General features: G+C 46.0%; 2 protein-coding genes and 1 long non-coding RNA gene across 3 annotated transcripts in view; 2 read left to right on the top strand and 1 right to left on the bottom strand.

Annotated features, from left to right (window-relative positions):
- Positions 1–8,998, top strand: part of LOC130385985 (bromodomain-containing protein 8-like) — a gene marked incomplete at its 3' end in the record, with an annotated part of 10,448 nt that extends 1,450 nt beyond the window's left edge. The window contains exons 5-18 of the mRNA XM_056594773.1: positions 92–214; positions 902–982; positions 1,369–1,433; positions 2,069–2,223; positions 2,629–2,826; positions 2,945–3,044; positions 3,476–3,625; positions 4,214–4,389; positions 5,039–5,462; positions 5,618–5,661; positions 6,075–6,202; positions 7,797–7,889; positions 7,978–8,046; positions 8,749–8,998. Coding sequence (XP_056450748.1) covers positions 92–214; positions 902–982; positions 1,369–1,433; positions 2,069–2,223; positions 2,629–2,826; positions 2,945–3,044; positions 3,476–3,625; positions 4,214–4,389; positions 5,039–5,462; positions 5,618–5,661; positions 6,075–6,202; positions 7,797–7,889; positions 7,978–8,046; positions 8,749–8,998 — 2,056 coding nt within the window. The remainder of the gene's footprint in view (positions 1–91; positions 215–901; positions 983–1,368; positions 1,434–2,068; positions 2,224–2,628; positions 2,827–2,944; positions 3,045–3,475; positions 3,626–4,213; positions 4,390–5,038; positions 5,463–5,617; positions 5,662–6,074; positions 6,203–7,796; positions 7,890–7,977; positions 8,047–8,748) is intronic.
- Positions 8,999–9,031: 33 nt separating this feature from the next.
- Positions 9,032–11,308, top strand: LOC130385350 (uncharacterized). Its single transcript, XR_008895994.1, has 3 exons — positions 9,032–9,073; positions 9,224–9,268; positions 9,743–11,308. It is a non-coding gene; the product is annotated as an uncharacterized LOC130385350 (long non-coding RNA).
- Positions 10,580–19,494, bottom strand: LOC130385338 (dnaJ homolog subfamily C member 18-like). The gene is made up of 8 exons (XM_056593807.1): positions 18,944–19,494; positions 18,232–18,421; positions 17,665–17,810; positions 17,065–17,274; positions 16,512–16,624; positions 15,817–15,926; positions 15,294–15,466; positions 10,580–13,915 (listed from the first exon to the last, which is right to left on the bottom strand). The coding sequence occupies exons 1-8, from the start codon at positions 19,074–19,076 to the stop codon at positions 13,791–13,793; spliced, it is 1,200 nt and encodes a 399-aa protein (XP_056449782.1). The 5' UTR covers positions 19,077–19,494; the 3' UTR covers positions 10,580–13,790.
- Between the last annotated feature and the right edge of the window lie 2,654 nt (positions 19,495–22,148).

The following is a 22,148-nucleotide window of genomic DNA, read 5'->3' as shown; positions in this document are numbered from 1 at the left end:
TTCTCATCGGACCTGGAACTAGTTCAAAGAATTAAAAGGTACAGCAAGGGAGGATGTGATTGTTTCCATCGTTGGCCTCTTGCTTCCTCAGACGGAAACGCGGGGAGCGAGGAGAAGTGGTGGAGACGGTGGAGGACGTGATCGTGCGCCGACTCACCGCCGAGCGCATCGACGAGCTGAAGAGGCTGATCAGGGAGACGCAGGAGGAGCACAGGTACAGTAGAGTCTCAGGTCAATAGAGTCTCAGGTACAGTAGAGTCTGAGCTACAGTAGAGTCTTGAGGTACAGTAGAGTCTCAGCTACAGTACAGGCTCAGGTCAGTAGAGTCTGAGGTACAGTAGAGTCTCAGGTACAGTACAGGCTCAGGTCAGTAGAGTCTGAGGTACAGTAGAGTCTCAGGTACAGTAGAGTCTCAGGTACAGTACAGGCTCAGGTCAGTAGAGTCTGAGGTACAGTAGTGTATTTTCTACAGTAAAGTCTCATGTCAGTAGAGTATTAGGTACAGTAGAGTCTCACCTACAGTAGAGGCTAAGGTACAGTAGAGGCTCAGGTCAGTAGAGTCTCAGGTCAGTAGAGTCTCATGTCAGAAGAGTCTTAGGTACAGTAGAATCTGAGGTACAGTAGAGACTCAGATCAGTAGAGTCTCTTCTACAGTAGAGTCAGGTACAGTAGAGGCTCCGGTGCAGTAGAGTCAGGTACAGTAGAGGCTCAGGTACAGTAGAGTCTCAGCTACAGTAGAGTCTCAGGTACATACACCACACAATTTGCTTCCTACTAAATCCTACTAGTAAACAGGGCACTGTTTTGTGGAGGAGGTCAGGACTCCATGACCATCCTTTGAACCACAGCATCAAGGTCAGTTGAGCCACAGTAACAGGAGATGTGTCTTTCCGATCTGCAGAAAGCTTAAACAGGAGGCACAGCTGATCCACGCCGGACACCTTGACTGCAGAGTGGATGAGGTGTGGGGAGAGATCGCTGAGTAAGAAACAACATGTTGTCTGTCTTAATACACAGAAAAAACACAGTTATCCCTGTTTCTTTAAAGGGGACATATTATATCACCAGGTGTAGCCTTACAAGCCGTTTCGAAAATCTGCCCCATATGACATCACTAGTGGGCGTGTCCACCTAGATCTGTGCTGGATAGATGAGCAACGTTTACTCCAGTCCACTGGGTAGGCTGGTAGACTGATCTATCCAGCACAGATCTAGGTGGACACGCCCACTAGTGATGTCATAAGGGGCAGATTTTTCGAAACGGCTTGTAAGGCTAATCACACTCACACCTGGTGGTATAATATGTCCCCTTTAAGCTCAGTGGACAGCATCAGACATTACAAATAGAAAGATGGTGTCTCGTTACAGGAAGAGGAAACAGACGGAGGAGGAAGCAGAGGAGAAGAGGAAGAGCACGGACGCCTCCTATCAGGGTACATGGCCGTTCTTCACTGTTCTCACAACCAGCGTCCATACGAGAAGACATACAGACGTAAACAAACCATGAAACATTAGACTTTTCCTTTAAATAAGACAATCTACACCCAAAGGGACCAAAATGGGTGAACAGTATAACACAGAATGCAAACTAAACCTTTACATTTACTTTTGCTGTTGCTTTTATCCAAAGCGACTCACCTCCATTCATTCACACATTCACACACCGACGGCGGAGTCAACCATGCAGGGCGACAGCCAGCTCATCAGGAGCAGTCAGGGTGAGGTGTCTCGCTCAGGGACACCTCGACACCCATCTAGGAGGAGCCGGGGATCGAACTAGCAACCTTCTCGATGACGAGTCAACCCGCCCTACCTCCTGTGCTACTGTCGCCACCTTTAATTGGAATAAAGGCACTAAGGTGCAGCAGTAATAGTTCGAAACCCGGGCAAATAACTTGTGAATGCTCCATGCGGGCTAGTCAGTGGGTGGAAGACTAACGTTTGGTATTGAAGACATGTTGCCTCACATCACACCCCAACATAAACTCTGTCTGTTTGCCCGTGACGCAGTCGTATTTGACACACACTACTGATGATACTTGCTGAAGTAACGGCTCCCTGTGGACAGCTCGTCAGACGGCCAAGACTGCAGTGAGGAGAGGGGCCAGCACCGTGGCCCTCTGTCCTCAAGAGGGCCCCTCCCCTAGCCTGGAGCCTCCCGCCAGCGACGGGCCCCCCCATGGAGCCCTGACCGTTGAGGGCCAGCCCAGCCCCATCAGGAGTGTGAGTCTGTCCGTTCAAAGAGGATATTACGTCTTCACACTTTCATCCCAAGGGACTTTGTGAAGTCAGATGCATGTCATTCAGGAGCAGTTATGTGGCTTGAGTGTTCAAGGGGGAGGCCACCCCAGCCTCCAGATTATGACAACTCAGCCTAAAACGTTGCAGGTTCTTATTGACTCGTATCTGAATTGCCTGACAATTCATAGTCGGCCTTGTTTAAGAGTGTCTGCCAAATTTGTTAATACGACGTTATATTAGGGACAGGCTTAGTTCACTAAAAAAAATAAACTGTGGTCAGTCAAATATAATGGCGATGTTAATGAGAGAAGAATCATTAGATAAAACAATATTCACTGTGACTACCTGACCCGCGTGCCAACCCGCCTCCTGCCTGTCCTCCCGTAGGTCCTAGTGTCCCCCGGGTTCCCGCCCACCATGACCTATGAGTCTTCTCTGCCCAGCAACGGAGATGTCTGCCAGGCCGTGCTCCTGGAGGATTCCCTTCTGAGGAAACCGCTGGGCCAGAGGACGACCCCGCCCCCCTCCCCTCTGCTCTCTGAGCTGCTGAAGAAAGGCAGCGCTCTACCCGGAAACCCCAGACCGGTAGGCCTGCATGTGCATAGTTTGCGGGGGCGAAAAAAAAAAATGAAGCAAAAGAGAGCCTATTGGAAAAAAGAAAAAAAAACAACAACATTTGAATGTAATGTGTTCCTGTCTTAAGGTTGGGGAGGGAGAGCCGTCTGGTCATGTCACGGGGTCACATGACCTGCAGCTGGCCCCGCCCCCGCCCCCGCCCCCGCCACCTGGCTCCCAGGCAACAGGTAGGTATTGGCAGTCTGAGCCGTACAGGGCCTCTCAGGCACAGACCTATCCACTCATTACACCAGGCACTCCTACCAGCTCCATGTCTGTGTTTAATAGTCTGCTGAGTTTATAGTAATGCAAATATGAAACGGTAATAATATATAGAATAATGAGGTAATTTTACGATAAATATATAGATGATAACTATCTAGTCGTTCTGGTCTCTACAGGCTGTGTTAAGGTAGTATTAAATGAGGTGGTAAGTGGTAGGAGAAAGGAATTCCTGAATAAGTGCTTCGCCAACACTGGGTTATGTGTCATGTGTGAGTGTGCGCTGCTAAATATGCATCCGTGCGTGTGTGTGCCTGCGTGTGTTTGTATGTGTGTGTGTGTGTGTGTGTGTGTGTGCGTGTGCGTGTGCGTGTGAACACACACACCTCCCTCCCAGGCGCTCCCACCCTCTCTCGTCTCCTGGAATGCGCTCCCAGCCAGGCCTCTGTTCCGCCCAGCTTCATGCCTGCTCCTGATTCGGTCTCCATGGCAACCCACCATGCCGGCAACCCACTTCCTGTGGACCCCGCTGTCCTAACCAACGCAGGTCTGCTTCCTGTCCACCTAACGACCCCCTGCTGTGTAACTCAGGCAGAGGCTTTCATCCGACAGGGAGCTATGTTGCTCGTCATTAAGGAGCAGGTCAGGGCTGTGGGCCTCTTGCTGTCAGATGACTACAGGGCATGCTGCAGCCATTGGTGTTAGACTAGAGGTCAATCACCAAAGCCACCCTACTGTGCTCACCAGGGCCGCTGCTGGCCGTTTTGGTGCCCTACGCGAGCGGGGGGGGGGCCCCTTTTTATATATTAGGTAAAAACATCTAATTTGCCGAAATTGAGTGATAGGTTATACAATTAAGGACAAACAACGGTGGGCCTCTTCATAACTAATTTACATATTTTTTTAATTCAATAATGTCTTTTTTTTTTACAAACCTTTTGGTGCCCCCTCAGGTACTTGGTGCCCTACGCACTCTGCGTACTCTGCGTATAGGGAGCGGCGGGCCTGGTCCTCACTGCCTTCCATAAAAAACACTATATCCGGCACCATGACAGCAGAGCTACGCCAATAGAGGCTGTACTTGGTTCACAAATGAAACAGTCTTTAACCATTTAACCTGCCTGGCGTCCTGCAGGTGGTTTGGCGGTCGTGGGGCCCTATGGGTACCAGCATGTGTTCGGGGGCCCGGTGGTGTGTCAGGAGATGGAGGAGGAGGAGGAGGAGGAAGAGGAGGAGGTAGGCGGGTCCTACATGGGGGACGAGCTGGACCTGAAGACAGTGGGCGACATCATCGCCATCATAGAGGAGAAGGTGATGACCTTCACACGAGACACTAGAGGAGGTATCTGCCACCAGAGACTCTGCTGTGGTTCATTTGTTACGTCAGGCCAGCCTCGTTAGCTATGATGATGCTTATGTTTACCGTTACCGGGGCTACCTGTCGTGCCAAAGCTGGCATCATCAATTTTTCCAACAGCCCATGCGTACTTTCTGGTTAAGATCAAACATTGATTCATGCCAACCTTTCACAGAGCAGGTCTGAGGTACGTTCCTGCCTTTTAGAGGGGCAGGGGTGAGGGGTGTCAAATGGGAGCCTGGGTAGCCCTTTAATACTACAACTGGGATTAAGGTCAAATAAACCAGACTATTGACCTAGATAAGAAATAAAGAAAGAACCTTAACAAAAAAAAAAAATGAAACCTTATGCCAAGGCTGCTAGAAAGCAGTTTAAGAGTCCTAGATATAACAAAGGTTCCTAGACAGGACTTATAGAGTCCTAAATATAACCATGGTTCCTAGACAGGCCTTTAGAGTCCTAGATAGAACCAACAACCTTTGGAATTCCCAATGTAACCAAGGCCCCAGCTAGGAAGCGAGGTAACAGGAAGCCTTGCCCCTGACGGTGGCTCCTCCCCCCTGACGGTGTCTCCTCCCCCCTGACGGTGGCTCCTCCCCCCAGACGGTGGAGCACACGGAGGTGCTGGACGCGGCGGCGGTGGAGGCCGCCCTGTCGCTGTGTGAGGAGGGGGGCCACGCCCTGGTGGGGAGCTGCTGGGGGCCCGGCCCGTTCAAACCCCAGGACCCCACGCCCGGGTCTGGGCGCGGCGACACCGCCGCCCCCCCGTCCCGCCATGGAGGTCCGACGGGGGCCAGGACAGACGCGCTGGGGGTACAACACCACCGCCGCTTCCTCCCCATGTACCAAGGCGGAGGTCTTCCCCCTCCTCCTCCTCCTCCTCCTCCTCCTCCTCCCTCCAGCTCCTCCTCCTCCTCCTCGCGTCCCGAACCCCTCCTGACCAGAACGCCTCTACGGCCAAAGCCCGCCTCATCCGCGTCCGACTTCTCCGTGGCCGAGCGGGAAGGCTGCGACGGTCCTCACGGAGGTACGAGGGCCGCAGGGGGGGTGAGCGGGCGGGGGGGCCTCTGCCGTCTGCTGAATTGTCTCTGCTTTTGCATAAGATGTGGTGTAGTGTGGCCCGCCGCCTGGGCACTATGCGTAACCATCTCCCTTCTTATGATTCATCTACTGTCCCGGCAGACTCACTATTAGAAGATAGCCCACTGACAGAAAGACACCGCAAGGTACACACACCTCCCACTGGGGCCAGCGCTGTGGTGATGAGGATGAGGATGATGATGATGGTGATGATGACGAGGATGATGAGGATGATGAGGATGGTGGAGAGGATGATGATGATGATAGTGTTGAGTTTATTGCTGAACTATCTGCAGCAATGCGATCTTAACTCCAATGGGGATTGTTTCTTCCCCCCCCCCCCCCCCTCCCCCCCCCCCCCCAGGAGAAGAGGAAGGAGGAGGAGAGGAGGGAGGAAGGAGGGACCACGAAGGGCGGTGAAGAGAGGGGTGCGTCGGAGCGCATCATCACCGCCACCCAGCAGGGGTACGAGGCCTGCCGGGGGGAGGGGGAGGAGGAGGAGGGGGAGGGGGAGGGGGGCGGCGGCGGCTTCCTGTCTGAGGGGGAGGGGGAGGGGGAGGGGGAGGGGGAGATGGAGCCCCCGGCCAGCGGCAGCGAGGACGGCTCCAGCATGCACACCGCCTCCTCTTCCCTGCAGCTCCACGCCACCGCCTCCTCCACGCCCAGCAGCCCCGCCTCCTCCCAGTTGTGAGTCATACAGACACACACACACACACACACACACACACACACACACACACACACACACACACACACACACACACACACACACACACACACACACACACACACACACACACACACAAACGCACACACATTTACATCCACATTTACATTTTACATTTAGGGTATTTAACAGATGCTCTTATCCAAATCGACTTACACTAGAAAGAGAAACAATAATATATCGCTGTCGGTACAGTAAGGATGTTCATAGGACCAAGGGCCAAGCTCTAACAATTGCTATGTTAACCCAATCACCGTGCACAACAAAGATAGCTAGGATAAGATGCTACAAAATGCTAAGTACTACTTTTAAGTGCCAGGACACACAAACATATAAAAAGTGCGTAAGAGGGGTGTTTTTAGGAGAGAAAGGAAGCAGTGGAGGTGGGGGGTAAGGAGGCTATGCAGAGTCCAGGTGAACTCTGAACAAGTGAGTCCTGAGTCTCTTGCGGAAGCTGCTTAGCGACTCTGCAGTCCTGACATCGGCAGGGAGCTCATTCCACCATTGCGTTGCCAAAACAGAAGAGTTGTGACTTTGTTGTGCTACCTTCGCTTCCTCGTCTTAACGACGGCGGTACAAGGCGTCCAGCTGAGGTGGTTGAGTGGAGCGCTCGAGCTGGGGTGTGGCGTCGGACTAACTCTTGGAGGTAGGCAGGGGCACATCCGTGTACCGCCTTGTAGGCCAGTACAAGAGCTGAGCTGCTTCCTCCGTGAGGAAGGGATTGAACCTGCGGAGCAAATCTGAAGGATCAACACACGTGGAGGTTCCTCGCGGTTGGTGTTGGAGATAGCGCAATGTCAACGACGGTGATCAATAAGTCCATGTGAGGTCAGTCTTTCCCTGACACAAGGAGGAGCTCAGTCTTGTCGAGGTTAAGCTTCAGGGGATGGGCAATCATCCAAGTGCTGATGTCTGCCAGACATTCTGAGATACGTGTTGCTATCGGGGTGCTGTCAGTGGAGGGGAAAGAGAGGAAGAGTTGAGGGTCGTAAGCGTAGCAGTGATAGGAGAAACTGTGTGATGTGATTGGAGTCAGAGAAACTATGTGTGAGGACTATACTTGGGAGGGCCTTGACTCTTGAACTGACATCTCCACAGGCTCAGATACACACACACACACACACACACACACACACACACACACACACACACACACACACACACACACACACACACACACACACACACACACACTCAGGCATACACACACATGGACTAGTGAGGACTATACTTGACCCTGACCTTTATTCAACTGAATTCTCTGTAGGCTCACATACTTGCACACACACATTCTAATACACGCATTCCCTGGGTAGATTGAAGCTTAAGCTAGGCCCCCCTTGAGGTATCGTATTCTCGCTTTTGAGTTGGCTTCGCCATAAAACACAATTTCTCACGTAAAGATACACTCTTTCTCATAGAAACACACATTTTCTCATAGAAACACACTCTTTATCATTCAAAACTCACAGTTTCTCATAGAAACACAGTGTCTCATAGAAAAGACACATTTCCTCTTACTCACTGTGTATATCTTGGCACACCCCTCTACAGCTCTATGTGCAGCGAGGACCTGGAAGCAATACAAGCTCAGAAGATCTGGAAGAAAGCCATCATGTTGGTGTGGCGCGCAGCGGCGAATCACAGGTCAGTATTCTTCCATCTTACATTCTAACCATCCAATCAAGCTCATCAGTTTCCTTTTCAGTCGTTTACATTTTCCTTTCACCTGTAGGTTTGCCAATGTGTTCCTTCAGCCAGTCACGGATGACATTGCACCTGGATACCATGGTATCGTGCACAGGTACATATTCACATTCAGTGGGATTAGCCCTAGCTATAGAGTCAGCGTTAGCCATTGCTTAAGAACGACTCGCTCTGATCTATGGACTCTAATGGACTAGTATCTCATTCTTTGGTTAATCTCATAAACATCAAGACTTTCGTAGAGTTGGCTTAGCTCAGGAGGTGGAGCGGGTTTACCTGTGACCGGAAGGTCGCTCGTTCGATCCCCGGCTCCTCCTAGCTGAGTGTCGAGGTGTCCCCGCGCAACACACCTAACCCTTACTGCTGACGGGCTGGCTGTAGCCCTGAGTGGTTGACTCCACCGTCGGTCTGTGAATGTGTGCATTAAGTCGCTTTTGATGAAAGCATCTGCTAAATGCGCCAAAATGTAAATCCATTGACTTGCTGATCCGTACTGATCCGAAAATCTGTCAGTGTGTATTGTACCGTATTTAGATTTTGTATGGGTTTTTCTTATGAATACCTTATATGCAAACTCAAAAACAGCTTTACATATATTGATTGTGTGTGTGTGTGTGTGTGTGTGCGTGTGCGTGCATGCGTGTGTCCGCCGTGCGTGCGTGTGTGCGTGTGTGCGTGTGTGTGTGTGCGTATGTGTGCGTGCATGCATGCGTGCGTGCGTCCGCTGTGCGTGCGTGTGCGTGCATGCGTCCGGCGTGCGTGCGTGTGTGTGTGTGTGTGTGTGCGACCTCCCGGCCAGGCCGATGGACCTGTCCACCATCAAGAGGAACATCGAGGCGGGCGCGGTGCGCAGCACGGCCGAGTTCCAGCGGGACATGATGCTGATGTTCCACAACGCCGTCATGTACAACAGCCTGGACCACGACGTGTTCCTCATGGCGCTGGACATGCAGCGCGACGTGCTCGAGCACGTCCAGCAGTTCCTCGCCACGCAGCTCATCATGCAGACCGCCGCGGAGGCCGCCGCTGCTGGGGGAGGGGCCAAGAGGGGAGGGTGCGGGGCCGGCGGGGGGAGGAGCCAAGAGGGAACGCAGGCGAGGAGGCAGGACCACGCCACGGATAAGGTGAGTGGGGGGGGGGTGAAAGAGAGTAGGCGTGCTGCTCCTACTTAAGGGTTGGTCGATAATCTAGAACTGATTAAGTCTTCTATCTGCCATTGTCGCTCCTTCTTTCTTTCCCCCTCTCTCCATCTTTCTCTCTCTCTCTCTCTCCAGGATTGTGTGACTATGGCCTCCCCTGCCTTCCTGCTGTCTCTCTTTGTAAGTGCCCCCTCAGTACATCCTTACATCTGTGCCAGACATCTTTTTTTTTTTTACATAATAACGCAGCCTACACATGTAGGCACAAACGCATGCTTGTTCATGTAGGCACAAACGCATGCATGTTCATCAGCTATTGTATCGTGAACTAATGGGTAATGGTGTGTAATATTTTCTTCTTGCAAAGTTGATTACGTAACAAGTTAGTGACTAGTAACAGTGAAAAACAGTGATTTAATTTCCCCCAAATATTAGCTACCGTACTTATTATTTAGTTAGTTATTACTTTATTAAAGAGTCGTCAATCAACTCACTATGCAAATGTTAGTCTTAGCCTGAAGCACAGTGTCCTGTGTGTGTGTGTGTGTGTGTGTGTGTGTGTGTGTGTGTGTGTGTGTGTGTGTGTGTGTGTGTGTGTGTGTGTGTGTGTGTGTGTGTGTGTGTGTGTGTGTGTGCGTGCGCGTGAATGTACAGGATGGGGGCACTAGGGGGCGCCGCTGTGCCATTGAAGCAGACCTCAAGATGAAGAAATGACTACTTGCATTCGTTGGTCCCTGGACTGAATTACATTTTGATTTTCATCCATTTAGTTGCATCGGTTTTCCATATCAGCACAAAACAGGGTTTGATGAAAACTGTTACTGTTGTGAAAGGCTAATTGAGCTCATGAAAAGCATTTCTACTTTAACAGTTAGGGCACACAAAGGTCACAACCTACTTATACAACACTAACCACAGCCCACCTTCACCTTTATGTAGACTTACAGTAATATTCTCCTGCAGTGACTTGACTAACAAAGAAAAATGAGGTGATTACTAATGCCCGAATGCCAAAGATAATTTCAGTTAATTATCTGGGAACACTTTTACACTTCTAGTTTGGTAAAGAATAAGTCAATGTTTTTATCAATGTGTGTTGTGCGCATGTGGGTCTGATACTGTTTGATTCTATCACTAATGCACAAAATATTTTCGTGATTGACAAGTTAACCCGAATACATTTCATAAAAAAGGCGCATCACAGCACTGAAGTCTGATATGTGGAGTAAGTGAGTATTATGGGATGTTAAAAAAGATGATTAACAACATTAATTCTTACTAAAGACTGCCTAACTACCTTGCAGCTGTGATACCACTTATAGTACTACTACTACTACAACTGCAAATACTGACTAATACTAGTGTTATACAAGACCGTGTTTTCATGTTCTACCTAGATAGATTTACGGGCTGAAACTCTGCTTGTGTATGTGTGTGTCTGTGTGTGTGTGTGCAGCCAGTATACCAATATTATCAACAGATAACTGGATTCTTAAGATGAACCTCTCCCCTAGTGGCAGTGCTGCCGCGTTGGTTCCATCAACAGACAACCAAGACGCCGCGTTTAATCTTAGAAGCAGAGAAAAACATGATATATCGCCCATTTCTAACCATACTGTCCTATGCTTCTTCCATTTCCGTTTATAAACATGTATGTTTTGACTATTGCATTTGTGGTCTTCATCTGATTGTATTGTTACCGTGACAGTACATAATATACTGAAAATAAGTATTTCCATTGTTTATGTTTTATTATGACTGCCAGGCTGTTGGTTTAGACTCCCAGGGGGGCGAAATAACTACCAGGGGGTCGAAAACAAGAAATATAGCAGTCTGCAGCCCGTAAAACACTGGGCTTGGCCTGATGGTTTTGACCCCTGTGTTGGAAGGACATACCACCATCTTAGTATAGGATGGTGGTTTGTTTATATGTTTTTCCTTGAGCAACTGTGTGATTGCCAGCTGTAACATGGTATTATTGTATTACCTTCCCAGTGCGACTAAAATTGTGTTTGAGTCCTCACATGCACAAACAATGTTCTAACTTTAATCAAAGTTAAACCATGTCCATAAAGCGTGTGTGCAATTATAAATAAAATACAAATACAGTGAAATTGACAATAACATCTAGATCCCCTGTGTTTATGTGTATTTTTGACTGTGTATAGTTTTGCTACATGTGTGACTGTTGTGTAATGATTTATAATGTAATAAACTCATTGGACCCAAACGGTTGTTTTGTTTTCTTGAAGAAATATAAAACAGAAGAATAACTGTCAAAGAAGAATTTAATAAACCAGCCTGATATTGTGCTTCATACAAACAACACATACCAACAGGTGTCAGCACGATTCACCTGCACACACATCTATACCTGTATACACCTGTACATAGTCCTAAACCTGTATACACACCTATACCTGTATATACACCTGTATACACACCTTTACCTGTATAAACCTGTACACAAACCTGTACCTATACACACACCAGTATACATCCCTGTATACACACCTGTACTCACACTTGCATACACACCTGTGTACACCTGTACCTGTATACACCTGTACAGTGAAACACACCTGTAGCTGTATACATACCTGTATACAGCTGTTTCCTTTCAAACCACTGGCTGGATCAATAATAAGCAGCCAAAAGGCTAGAATTCCATTCATTAAATCTATTTGATAGACAGGCCGAAATCAATTTAAACACAATTTTCATTTGAAATATTGTTTGATATACTTCATTTTAAAAAATGAATTCTTCAGTATCGTAGTTATCTTTCTAAAAAGTGAACTAATAATAATAATTTGCTAATGCATGTGAAAAATGAAATTTTAGTTTTGGTTGCTGATCATTCTGCCTTAAAGCAATGTGTACCGGTATATGTCACACAAATACTGTCCAGGTTATTTGAATGTGTGAAACAGCGAGGGTCAGAAGGGAACAGGTTGTTCAGGTAAAGAGTATATTAATGAAAGACATCGCTGGGGCCTGCCTACTGGGGGGCATGCAGCAGAGGGGGTGAAACCTTAAGGAGGAAGAGCGTGAACGGTCACGCACTCACTGGGTTACAGGAAATGTGTGTGTGTGTGTGTGTGTGTGTGTGTGTGTGTGTGTGTGTGTGTGTGTGTGTGTGTGTGTGTGTGTGTGTGTGTGTGTGTGTGTGTGTGTGTGTGTGTGTGTATGTGTATTTGGGGGGGAGTTCACTAGGGTAGAGCAAAGGTAGGGTGAAAGGACATTCGGATGCATCGAGATGAACCTGGTCAAGAAACAGCCTGACTGCATCATAATGACAATTGTGACAGAACGTCAAGAGAGTCTAGTTGAATGTGAGGTTACGTTTTTTAAATTAAGACAGGTTTGCAGAACGTCAGGATGGGGTGGAAGCACAGGGAACAGTTCGGGTCATGTGGAGGTCATGCCACTGTACAGGTTGTCCAGGTTAAGAGGCTAGTGGAGAGGCTATAGAAAAGTCTTTGAGGATTCCTACTCAAAGGAAAATATCTTTCTTGTATGTAGAAACGCAGATCGATCGTGGAATATTCCTGTGTTGTTGTTGAACTTGGTGCCGCATTCCAGTCATTTTTTCAGAGTAAGAATTTTTCTATCCTTGTTGAAGTGTGAACATGCGTGACCATCAGGAGTTTCCGGAAAGTCAGATCTCCCAAATTAAACAGTGAGGTGAAGAGATGGGACAAAATGTAGTACCCGCTTGTGACAACCAAGCTACAGTAGACATCTTTTAAGAATCGTTACATTTATACCATTAGCGAAACATGAGAAAACGTATAATTTTGGCTAACCCTTTACAGTGAATGGTTAAATCTTAACAAAAAGTGAACATATTAAGGATGACATATAATGTATCATAGGGGTGACAAAACAACAGCTTATACATATTTTTTTTTGGAAGGTGCAAGCCTTTTAACCAAGAACAATATATTAATATGTTAGCGTAAAAATAAACAAACACATGATATAATGTGTTTGTTTAAATTATGCTATGTTCCCTACCTTTTCAACTACACGGTCCTAATGCATGAAAGAAACCAGGGGAAATTATTTATACTTGTCAAGCTAATTTCATGTTAACAAGTACAAGTTCTGCATTGGTATAGTACAGAATCAACAGTCACAGTAGTGGCAATTTTATGTTACTTCATACACGATATATATGAAACACTACTTCATTTTAAATTAGCTCAATCACAGGACTACAATAAAATAAGTTAAATAAATAAATAAATCTGGATATTATGTCAGTTGGTTAGAAGAACTACTGTTAGGGACACGGACATGATCGTGTGGAAAAAAGCCCCAGAACATTCCGGACATTTCAGCCCCTAAGAGATCCTTAATATAAGAAAGTACAAAGCCTACAGTGTACCGCTGTTGCCACCAGTGAGCGTTTGCCCCTTTTTCCTCCCCTTCAAATCCCCCCCAAGGCCGCCAGACACTTCTCTTCCCTCAAACTGGAAAAGGAAAACACCAGCTGTCTGCCAACATGGCCGACCAAACCAAAAACGCTTTCTCAAAAATCCATCATTCATCCGTATCATTTCTCATAAATCCGACTTTCTTCTCCAGTCCTTTTGATTCTTTAAATAAAACAAAAAAAAAACACTTTCCTACTCCCAAGACGAACCTGACAAATGAAGCCGTCCTTGCTCTTGTTTTTTTTCTTGTTCCACCGACTTTAATCGCCCCTCTGCCGCCCGATGAAGCGGTTGAGCTTCTCACAGTTGTCCAGGCGCATGGACTCCGCTTTCTGCTTGAGCCGGTCGTCTCTGTACAGCTGGCCCAGGTTGGCCAGGTCTGACTCTGAAAGAGAGGGAGGGAGAGAGGGAGTAATGAGGGAGAGAGAGAGAGAGAGAGAGAGAGAGAGAGAGAGAGGAGATGGTGTCGATTAGAGCTATTTAATTCAATGAGGAAACAAGAGGGGTCTCTGACCACTAAATAGTTCAATTATTTTTTATAAATGGATAATAACTCAGTTGTTCTATATTCTATACAAAGCGACTGTCGGTGAATTCACATACATGCACACTAGGGATGGGCAAAATGATTATTTTCCGGGAACTAGTTCTTTCAGTTCAGTTCACTATAACGATTCGTTTATTTGATTCGTTCGTTTTGATTCGTTCGTTACGTCAGATTACGTCATTTGGTGTCTGCCGCCCCCCCCCCCGCGAGACTGCCGTGAGCATAATTTAAACCACTTCTAGGCTCTAAACCCTGTGGAAATCGAGAAGATACACTATAAAGTATAACCAAACGTCCCACCAATATTTATACCACTTGCTTACTCTCTATATTTCATTCATGGTTTTACATTTATAATTGTATTTTACTTTACATTTAATTCTTCATTGTTCAGGCATTACCGAACTTTCATGGTCATAAATAAAAAATACGAACTGCAGGTTAATTTCTTTGTTTGTTCTTAAATTGACGTAGAATGGAGCAAAGACTCCTGGGATTGGAAAATGCGTTTATCCAATAAACAGATGGAGGTCAAGTCTATTTTCGAAAAAATGTAGGGGGATATATGAGTGGCCCCACGTCGAATGGTATGACCCAAGATACGTCAGACAGAAAGTGCGCATATTCGACGGTACCGCCTTGTCATTGGTTTACCCAGGTGCCATTGCAACACCATTGCTCCCTCTCATTGGCTGAATCTTTGAGAACGATGTAGACTCAATCAATATGAGTCGCGGGGAGACGAAGCTCTGTTCGTTTGTATATTTAATTTACGTGACCATATTTTTGGTTTATGTTTAAAAGAAAGAATCAAGAACTTCTTGTTTTGGGGAACCAGTTCTTGTCGTTCACGTTCGGGATTCGTTCGTTGTAACGAATCGGTCGCGACCGACACATCCCTAATGCACACAGATACATTTAGGAGCTTGTTGCTGTTATCTGTAATCCACTGAGTCCACCCTAACTCGCTCGCTCAGACATTCTGTTGCCTGTTTAAGAAGAACCACTGGAAACCCTGTCGTAGCAAGACTTTTGCACTAGTGCACACGTTTTGCTTGAGCTTTGCACGATTAATGCATACTCTTGCATGTGCAGTGTTCAGTAGGACACCAGAAGTGCCCAACGAGTGCATGAGGGTTGCATGAGTAGTGAGTGCGTGGGCATTGGAATGGTGCACGAGTAGGGCCCCCGCGGCGTGCATGAGCTCCTGACGTACTCTGCTGCTTCTCTTTCCAGCAGCTGGTCTGCAGGTGGTCGATGTAGTCGCTCTCGATGGTCTTCTCCAGCTCGTCCAGGGACTCTCCCCGGTACTCCTTCTCAAAGCTCTTGTCAACGTAGTATGGCACGCCCATGTGCTGGGTCTCCCTTGACACCACCAGGCCCATCGCCCTGGGAACAAAAACGCAATCAAAAAAAATCCATACGCGCAAATGAAATAAACAAACACACACGATCAGATAAACACACACAAAAACAAATGAACACAAACACACACAAAAAATAAAAACACACAGACACACAATTAAATGAACACACATATAATCAAATTAAATAATCACACACACACACACACACCAATGACACACAAATGGATCCATCTAAATTAGATTAGATTTGGGTGTGTTTGCTGTGCTATAAGTTAATACTGTCATGGCCCTCTGTGGACCAGACTTGGGGCCGGGAGCCCGGGGTGTGTGTTAGGGCTGGCGTGCGGTGGGAGAGCAGCGTGGGGGACTGACGGCTTGTAGAAGAGGCTGTAAGGGGGGTTTGTGGCCATCATCTGGGTGAACACGGAGATGAGGATCAACACCAACACTGGGAGCAGCTGCAGGAACGCTGTGAACGTGTTCTGACCAGAGACAGAGGGTGAGAACGAGAGAGGTTTAGGCCCAATCCCATTTCTACCCCTTACCCCTTCCCCTTACCCCTCCCCCTTACCCTTACCCCTTCCACTTACCCTTTCAAAACAAGGGGGAGGGGAAAGGGGAAGGGGTAAGGGGTGGAAATGGGATTGGGCCTAAGAGTGTGAACAAGAGAGAGAGAGAGAGAGAGAGAGAGAGAGAGAGAGAGAGAGAGAGAGAGAGAGAGAGAGAGAGAGAGAGAGAGAGAGATACAGAAGATGTAGAACAAGAAAGAGACAGACAGAAAGAGAGGCAGCATTTCATCTGCAATGCATCACAATCAGTTAATATGTTTACAACTAAATCTACAAACATACCCTTTCAAGTTCAGCTTTCTTCTAACCCATTAGTGTGTCACCTTAATTTGTATGAATCAACCTGAGGTTCATCTTTATGAGAACTCTTATCATTGTGTTGTTTCCCTTACAATTCACTTTTTAAAGCAATTCTGCATGAAAAGCGCCATACAAATAAAAGCTTCACTGATTGAGAAAGTCTGGCTCCCAGGTTGATTGTCATGACGACCGCCTCACCTGGCTGGCGTTCGCATCCGGCTCCTCTTCCCGCCTTTCGAAGGCCCGCCGACGGCGCGGCTGGTAGAACTGGGAGTAGGAAGCACCCTGATTGGTGTAGACATGGATGTTTCCTGAGAGCACACACACACACACACACACGCACGCACACACACACACACGCACACACACAAACAAAATGCATGCATAAACACATGTGCATGTACCAACTGATGCATTCAGGCAAGATATACAGAGAAAACATACATTTTTTACATAATACAGGTCTCACATATCTTGAAATGTAAGAGAGGTCGGCAGTCGTCACTTCGTGGACACTTCCATCCAAAGCGACAGTGATTTTATTTTTGATAAATGTCATCAAGGGGTTAGGGCGTCTGCCTCAAGGAAGGTGAAAGGGTCTGGTGAGGGCCAGACCCTTTCAGCCGGAGCTAGCCTAGAGATAAGAGCCACTACACTGTCTTCCCTACATACATGTAACACAACAACCATGACCTTACCACACCTTCCCCCCCCCCCCCCCCCCCCCACCTCCACCCCCAGCCCCTCCTACCTGTAGGGAACCTCCCACCGAAGAAGATGTTGAAGAGCTCCTCGGGGCTGATGTCGGCCTCAAAGTCCCGGTTGAAGCTGCGGTAGCGGGCGTTGCGGGCCTGGGCCGTCTGCGTCGGGGGGCCGGCGCCCGGGTGGGGCTGCTCGCCGTACTGGTTGTACTGCTGCCGCTTCTCCGGGTTACTCAGAACGGCGTACGCGTTCCCGATAGCTGGTGGGTCGGGGGGGGGGCATGTTGGATGGGTGCTTTAGAAACATGGTTTGAAGACAGAAAAGCTAAGCTATTGAAACACCAGGGGTCGTAGGGATTTTAGGGATTTTTTATTTTAGATATTTAAAATATATTTGTTACAGATATAAGTCAACGGTAAACATGCTTGGCTGTAACTTAATACCAATCAGGAAAAAAATGTACCCCGATCTGTACATTTTTGTGAACAGTATACACTTTCTTGATAGTTAGATGTCTTTGTTATATATTATGCAAATGTCCCACGGATAAAAATGAATGAAAGATGATGTGTGGTAGGCATGTGTTACCATGTGTTACCAGGAGAACAATTGTTGTGAATGAGCATGATAGTGGTTTGGTTTGTGATACCTTTGAATGCGTCTGTGGCTCCGGGGGCACAGTTCTTGTCCGGGTGAAACTTCAGTGCCAGCTTCCTGTAGGCCTTCTTCAGGTCTTCATCACTGGCAGTCTTGGCAATGCCCAGGATCTCATAGAAGTCCCTACAATTCTTTATCCTGCAAGTTCACGGCACTTCAGACGTTTGCTTGTTGGGTCATTTTATGTTTTGCCGTTTTAGCAAAGAAACCCGCTCCCATGTTGACTGTGGGAGCGGCGACCTTCTGCTCGGATCCCTTCATCAGAGCCTCCAATCCTCCTGAGGACGCTATTTGCTACAGGTGACTCCACAGGCTGAGACACGTGGTTTCATGCAACGTGTGTTTTATGTTTATTTCAATAATATAACTGTACACAAACCCTTATTTAGCATTGACAATGGTTTTGTCGCATTTGCCGAAAGGCTCAGACAGAGTAACATAAATCCTGCGTGTATTTGTGTCGGTGTGTGTGAGTGTGTGTGTGTGTGTTTGTGTGCCGTTTGTGTGTGCGTTTGTGTGCGTTTGTGTGTGTGTGTGCATCCGTGGTTGAAGTGCACACCTGTGAACACCTTGGCGCTGCTCCTCGGTGTAACTCTTCTTCTCGTCCCCGCTTACTCCTCCTCCACCTCCTCCTCCTCCTTCTCCATCTCTAGCCCCAAAGTCCTGGTCCCGCCAGCCGGACGGGGGAGGAACCTGGTCTTCTGGAGGAGATCCAGTGAAGCCGTTCCTCAAGATGGCATCAATTAGCACTGAAGGAACACACAGAGCACAGGGTCAAGGGTGATTGTCATTTGTTATCCAACTGGCCTTGTACTGAACCGCAAGTATCTGTGTGTATTGCATACTTGAATTACACACAAGGAGCACAGCAAGCTACTTATTAAGAGAATGTGTGAGTTATTAACATATATTAAAGGAAATAAACTGCTTGACATAGAAAGAAACAAAACCTGCTGTTAATATGTCAACTGAAAACTGAACATCTAACGGGGATCTGCGTCAAAGCAACTCCTTTAAATAGACGATAACGTTATATAATTTCCTTTCAATACTATGACTACGCTTTGTCTTCTAAAGAGCGAAGGATGTGAATGCAAAAACATATTATCTAAAACAGTATAGCAAATGCACAATAATTATTTTGTTATAACGTTGAGTAATCACATTTTATTCTCCACACAGAGCATGATTGCCTCGACATTAATTGCTGAGTTGGGTGGAAATAAACAGGTGTAAATCTGAGAGTGTGTATGGCCCAAGGCTAATTTTACCTCTGGCCCTGGTGCTGGGGTAGATCTTCTGGGCTTCGTAGAGCAGCTGGAGAGCCTTCTCTTTGCGTCCAGACCGCAGGCACAGCTTCGCCTTCTCGATCAGCCGGTCGGCCTCTTGTTTGTCGATGATCATAGTTTTATAGGAGGGTTATTTCTGCTGATCCAATGTCTCGCCTTGCGAGTAACGGGGTGCCTCCGCAAAGGGCGTCCGTATCATGTGTCAAGACGGCGCTCCGTAGCAAGGCTAGCCCGTTAGCTTCATCTGAGAGCAAGTAGACGGCAGAAGGACAGCAGTGGCTTTGCTATACTAGACCCTGCCAATATGTTATATAGCCCGCCACACCAAAAAACGTCTCGCTTTATCGGGTCAGCCTGTAGTGACGTCCGCTGTACTCGGGACGAGATGTGTCATTTTTAGCAGCAAACACAGAAATAAATAAAGGCAAGCTAATGCGATAATCGCTAAGGGTCTTTCCACTGTGTTATGGTATCTTGAGGTGGGCTACCATGGTGAGCAGCCGAGCTATCAGCTGGAAGAGCGGCCAGACGCTGTAACGTCACATCCGGAGGACAACGTAATCTGCATTTTCATCCTTCATCATGTACATCTTTTTCCTCCATTATTGATGACTTGGAGGTTTCATGGGAATTACAGCATTTTTTACCCACTTAAAGTTGAATGCTAAGCTATTACATAGTTGTTATACATCTAATATTATTATGATTATTTGTATTTATTAATATAATAAATGATTATGTAATTGCAACCCATGTCCATTCAAACATGAAGATATATAACTAAATAATGAAATAACTTTGACTAACACGTGCTTGAGTGTCAAAGTGACCTTTCTTTTCATGTAACCTTTGTAATACAAAGAGCTAAACTGTTCTCAACTCTGTATGCAATTGTCCAATTTACGTTCCAGTTATAAGCATATGCTCTTGTATACCATCATTGTAAAAAAAGGTTTGTGATTGTCTGGGATTTGGTGGCTGTTCTTCAGTAAATTCATTGGGTTTCACTGTTGAGATACATGTGAACATTGCTAACCATTTGTCTTATCATGTAAGAAAAAAACACAACATTGCAAAACCATTTTTTCATGCATATTTTATTCAAGAGTAAAAAACGTGATTTGTCCCATAGGGCATGCTTATAATGTGTGTATTTATTAGGAAGTCAAATGCCAAAACTAATATTCCCAGAGATATACAGTAAGAAAAATCAAAATACAGTAGAATCCATGAGTGTTTTAAATATGCATGTATTCCATGCAGTAACCAGTAAACAGTGAAACAAAAAGGTAACCATAAGCTTAAGAATATTAAGAATATCAGCAATAAATATATTCCAAATATAGCATTTTTGCTCAAAGGTATGTGAGACGCATGATTTTCTCTTCGTGTTTCGTTTGTTTACGTTTGAAAACCATGCTTCATGCAGTGGCATGTTGCGCTTCACTGAGAGTATGTTGTTCCACACTATTCAACAACCTGTGTATACCAAAACAACCAAAGAAGAGAACGTAAGGCGTTAAACCTCAAACTTGTGTTTCCCCATATACAGAATGATATGAAAAAACATTGGTTATGAATAAATAGTCCTACATAATTAAAAATAAATTAATAAATAATATTTAAACGAAAAAGAAAAGAAAAAAAGCCATAAAAAGATGTATAAAAAACCAAGACAGATATAACTTTACAAATATAGTTCAAAAAGAAAATAATTCAAGTTTTACTATTTTGAAACACAATTATCACAATTAGAATATCACATTACAATTAGGAACTTGATTGCATGCGTTGATGCGTTCCATACCGTAGATGCTGTGTTAAAAACCACTGTTTTTCATAATTGTTCATCGTTACAATTAATATACTTCTGTGATTAAATAGAAAGATGAAATATAAAGTACAAAAAATATTCACTGCTGGAAATTCTAAAAATGTATGTGGCAGCATGTGTCATTTTTGCGTATTCCTCAGAGATGAAAACCCTTCCAGTGTCCCATATTCTATGTATTTCTTAATAGCATCGTATTTAAATGTTTGTGTATTGTTGTATTTTTGCTGCAGTTCTGTGTCTCTTGTCTCTGTAACTTTAGCACCCCCTTGCGGCGTTTTAGGGTGTAGCATATAGTATCTTAAATGAGGTGGGACTGTGAATGAGTAGGTAGCTCCCTTAACGGCTTCATAGCCAAAGTACGTCCTGATATTTTAGGAGAAAACTAAACCCAGCCATTGCTGACCGTTTATCGAGGGAAGGCTACTATTTTCAGATGAATATACTCTCTCATTATTCTCTATTCACTATCAGAGCAAACTCAAAACAAACAAACATGCAGTAAAAATAAACTTTATGGAGTTCAAGTTCTGAAACATATATATTATTATATATATTTTCCATTTGAAACATAGTTGAATTGTATTTCCATAAGGTAATTATCGAAGTGCACGCTTTTTATTTTATTTCCTGTGATAAAGGTCCTCCAAGATCCTCAAGTCTCGTTGCATTTGGAGGTCATGATTATTGATATTAAATTAGTCTAAATAAATAATTAGAATGAGTATTCTTTGAAAATATCATCAAAACTTTGAAGTGCATTAAAAGCCTCTGAAAAAAGTCAGTGCATCACATGACAGGAAATGCCCAAACTCCCCCTTTTCTTTTTACTTCGGACGCTACGCAGCAGAAGCGACGCAGGTAGTGGTTGGTACCAGGGTCATAGCTTTCGTATTTTATGTTTAGGTTTTTATACATTCACAAATTTCAGTTGAAACCCCAGAATGTCTTTCTGGTTTGCGTCAGAGCCAAGCATCTAGAGTATGGCGTTGTAATTTTTCCGTAGCTTGTCCAAATGTGCCCTCATTCAAGAAGGAACACTGATCGGATTCTTTCTTCTTCTTGAGAAAAGTAAAGGAGGAGAGGGGAGGTTGTGTCCACAACACTTCCAATCACTTCAAAGCATAGGAACTCCTCCTTTGGCCTGGGCAAAGCAGTTGGTCGGTTGGGCCTTGTGGCCAACTGTCCAAACAGCAGAGGAAAAACTAGACCCGCTGAAATGTTTAACTTCTTCAGAGGCAGAAGAGGAACTCAATCACAGGGTGTTTCTCTAGCAGGTTATCAGGGACTGGTGAACCGAGGTACGAATCAGGCCCACTTCACACTTTCTCTGATGATGATGTCGGTGAGGCTGAT

The sequence above is a fragment of the Gadus chalcogrammus genome, chromosome 7 (assembly GCF_026213295.1).
Source record: "Gadus chalcogrammus isolate NIFS_2021 chromosome 7, NIFS_Gcha_1.0, whole genome shotgun sequence".
Classification (NCBI taxonomy): Eukaryota; Metazoa; Chordata; class Actinopteri; order Gadiformes; family Gadidae; genus Gadus; species Gadus chalcogrammus.
Note: the sequence above shows the minus strand (reverse complement) of the source record. Positions and strands in the feature narration are given on the sequence as shown.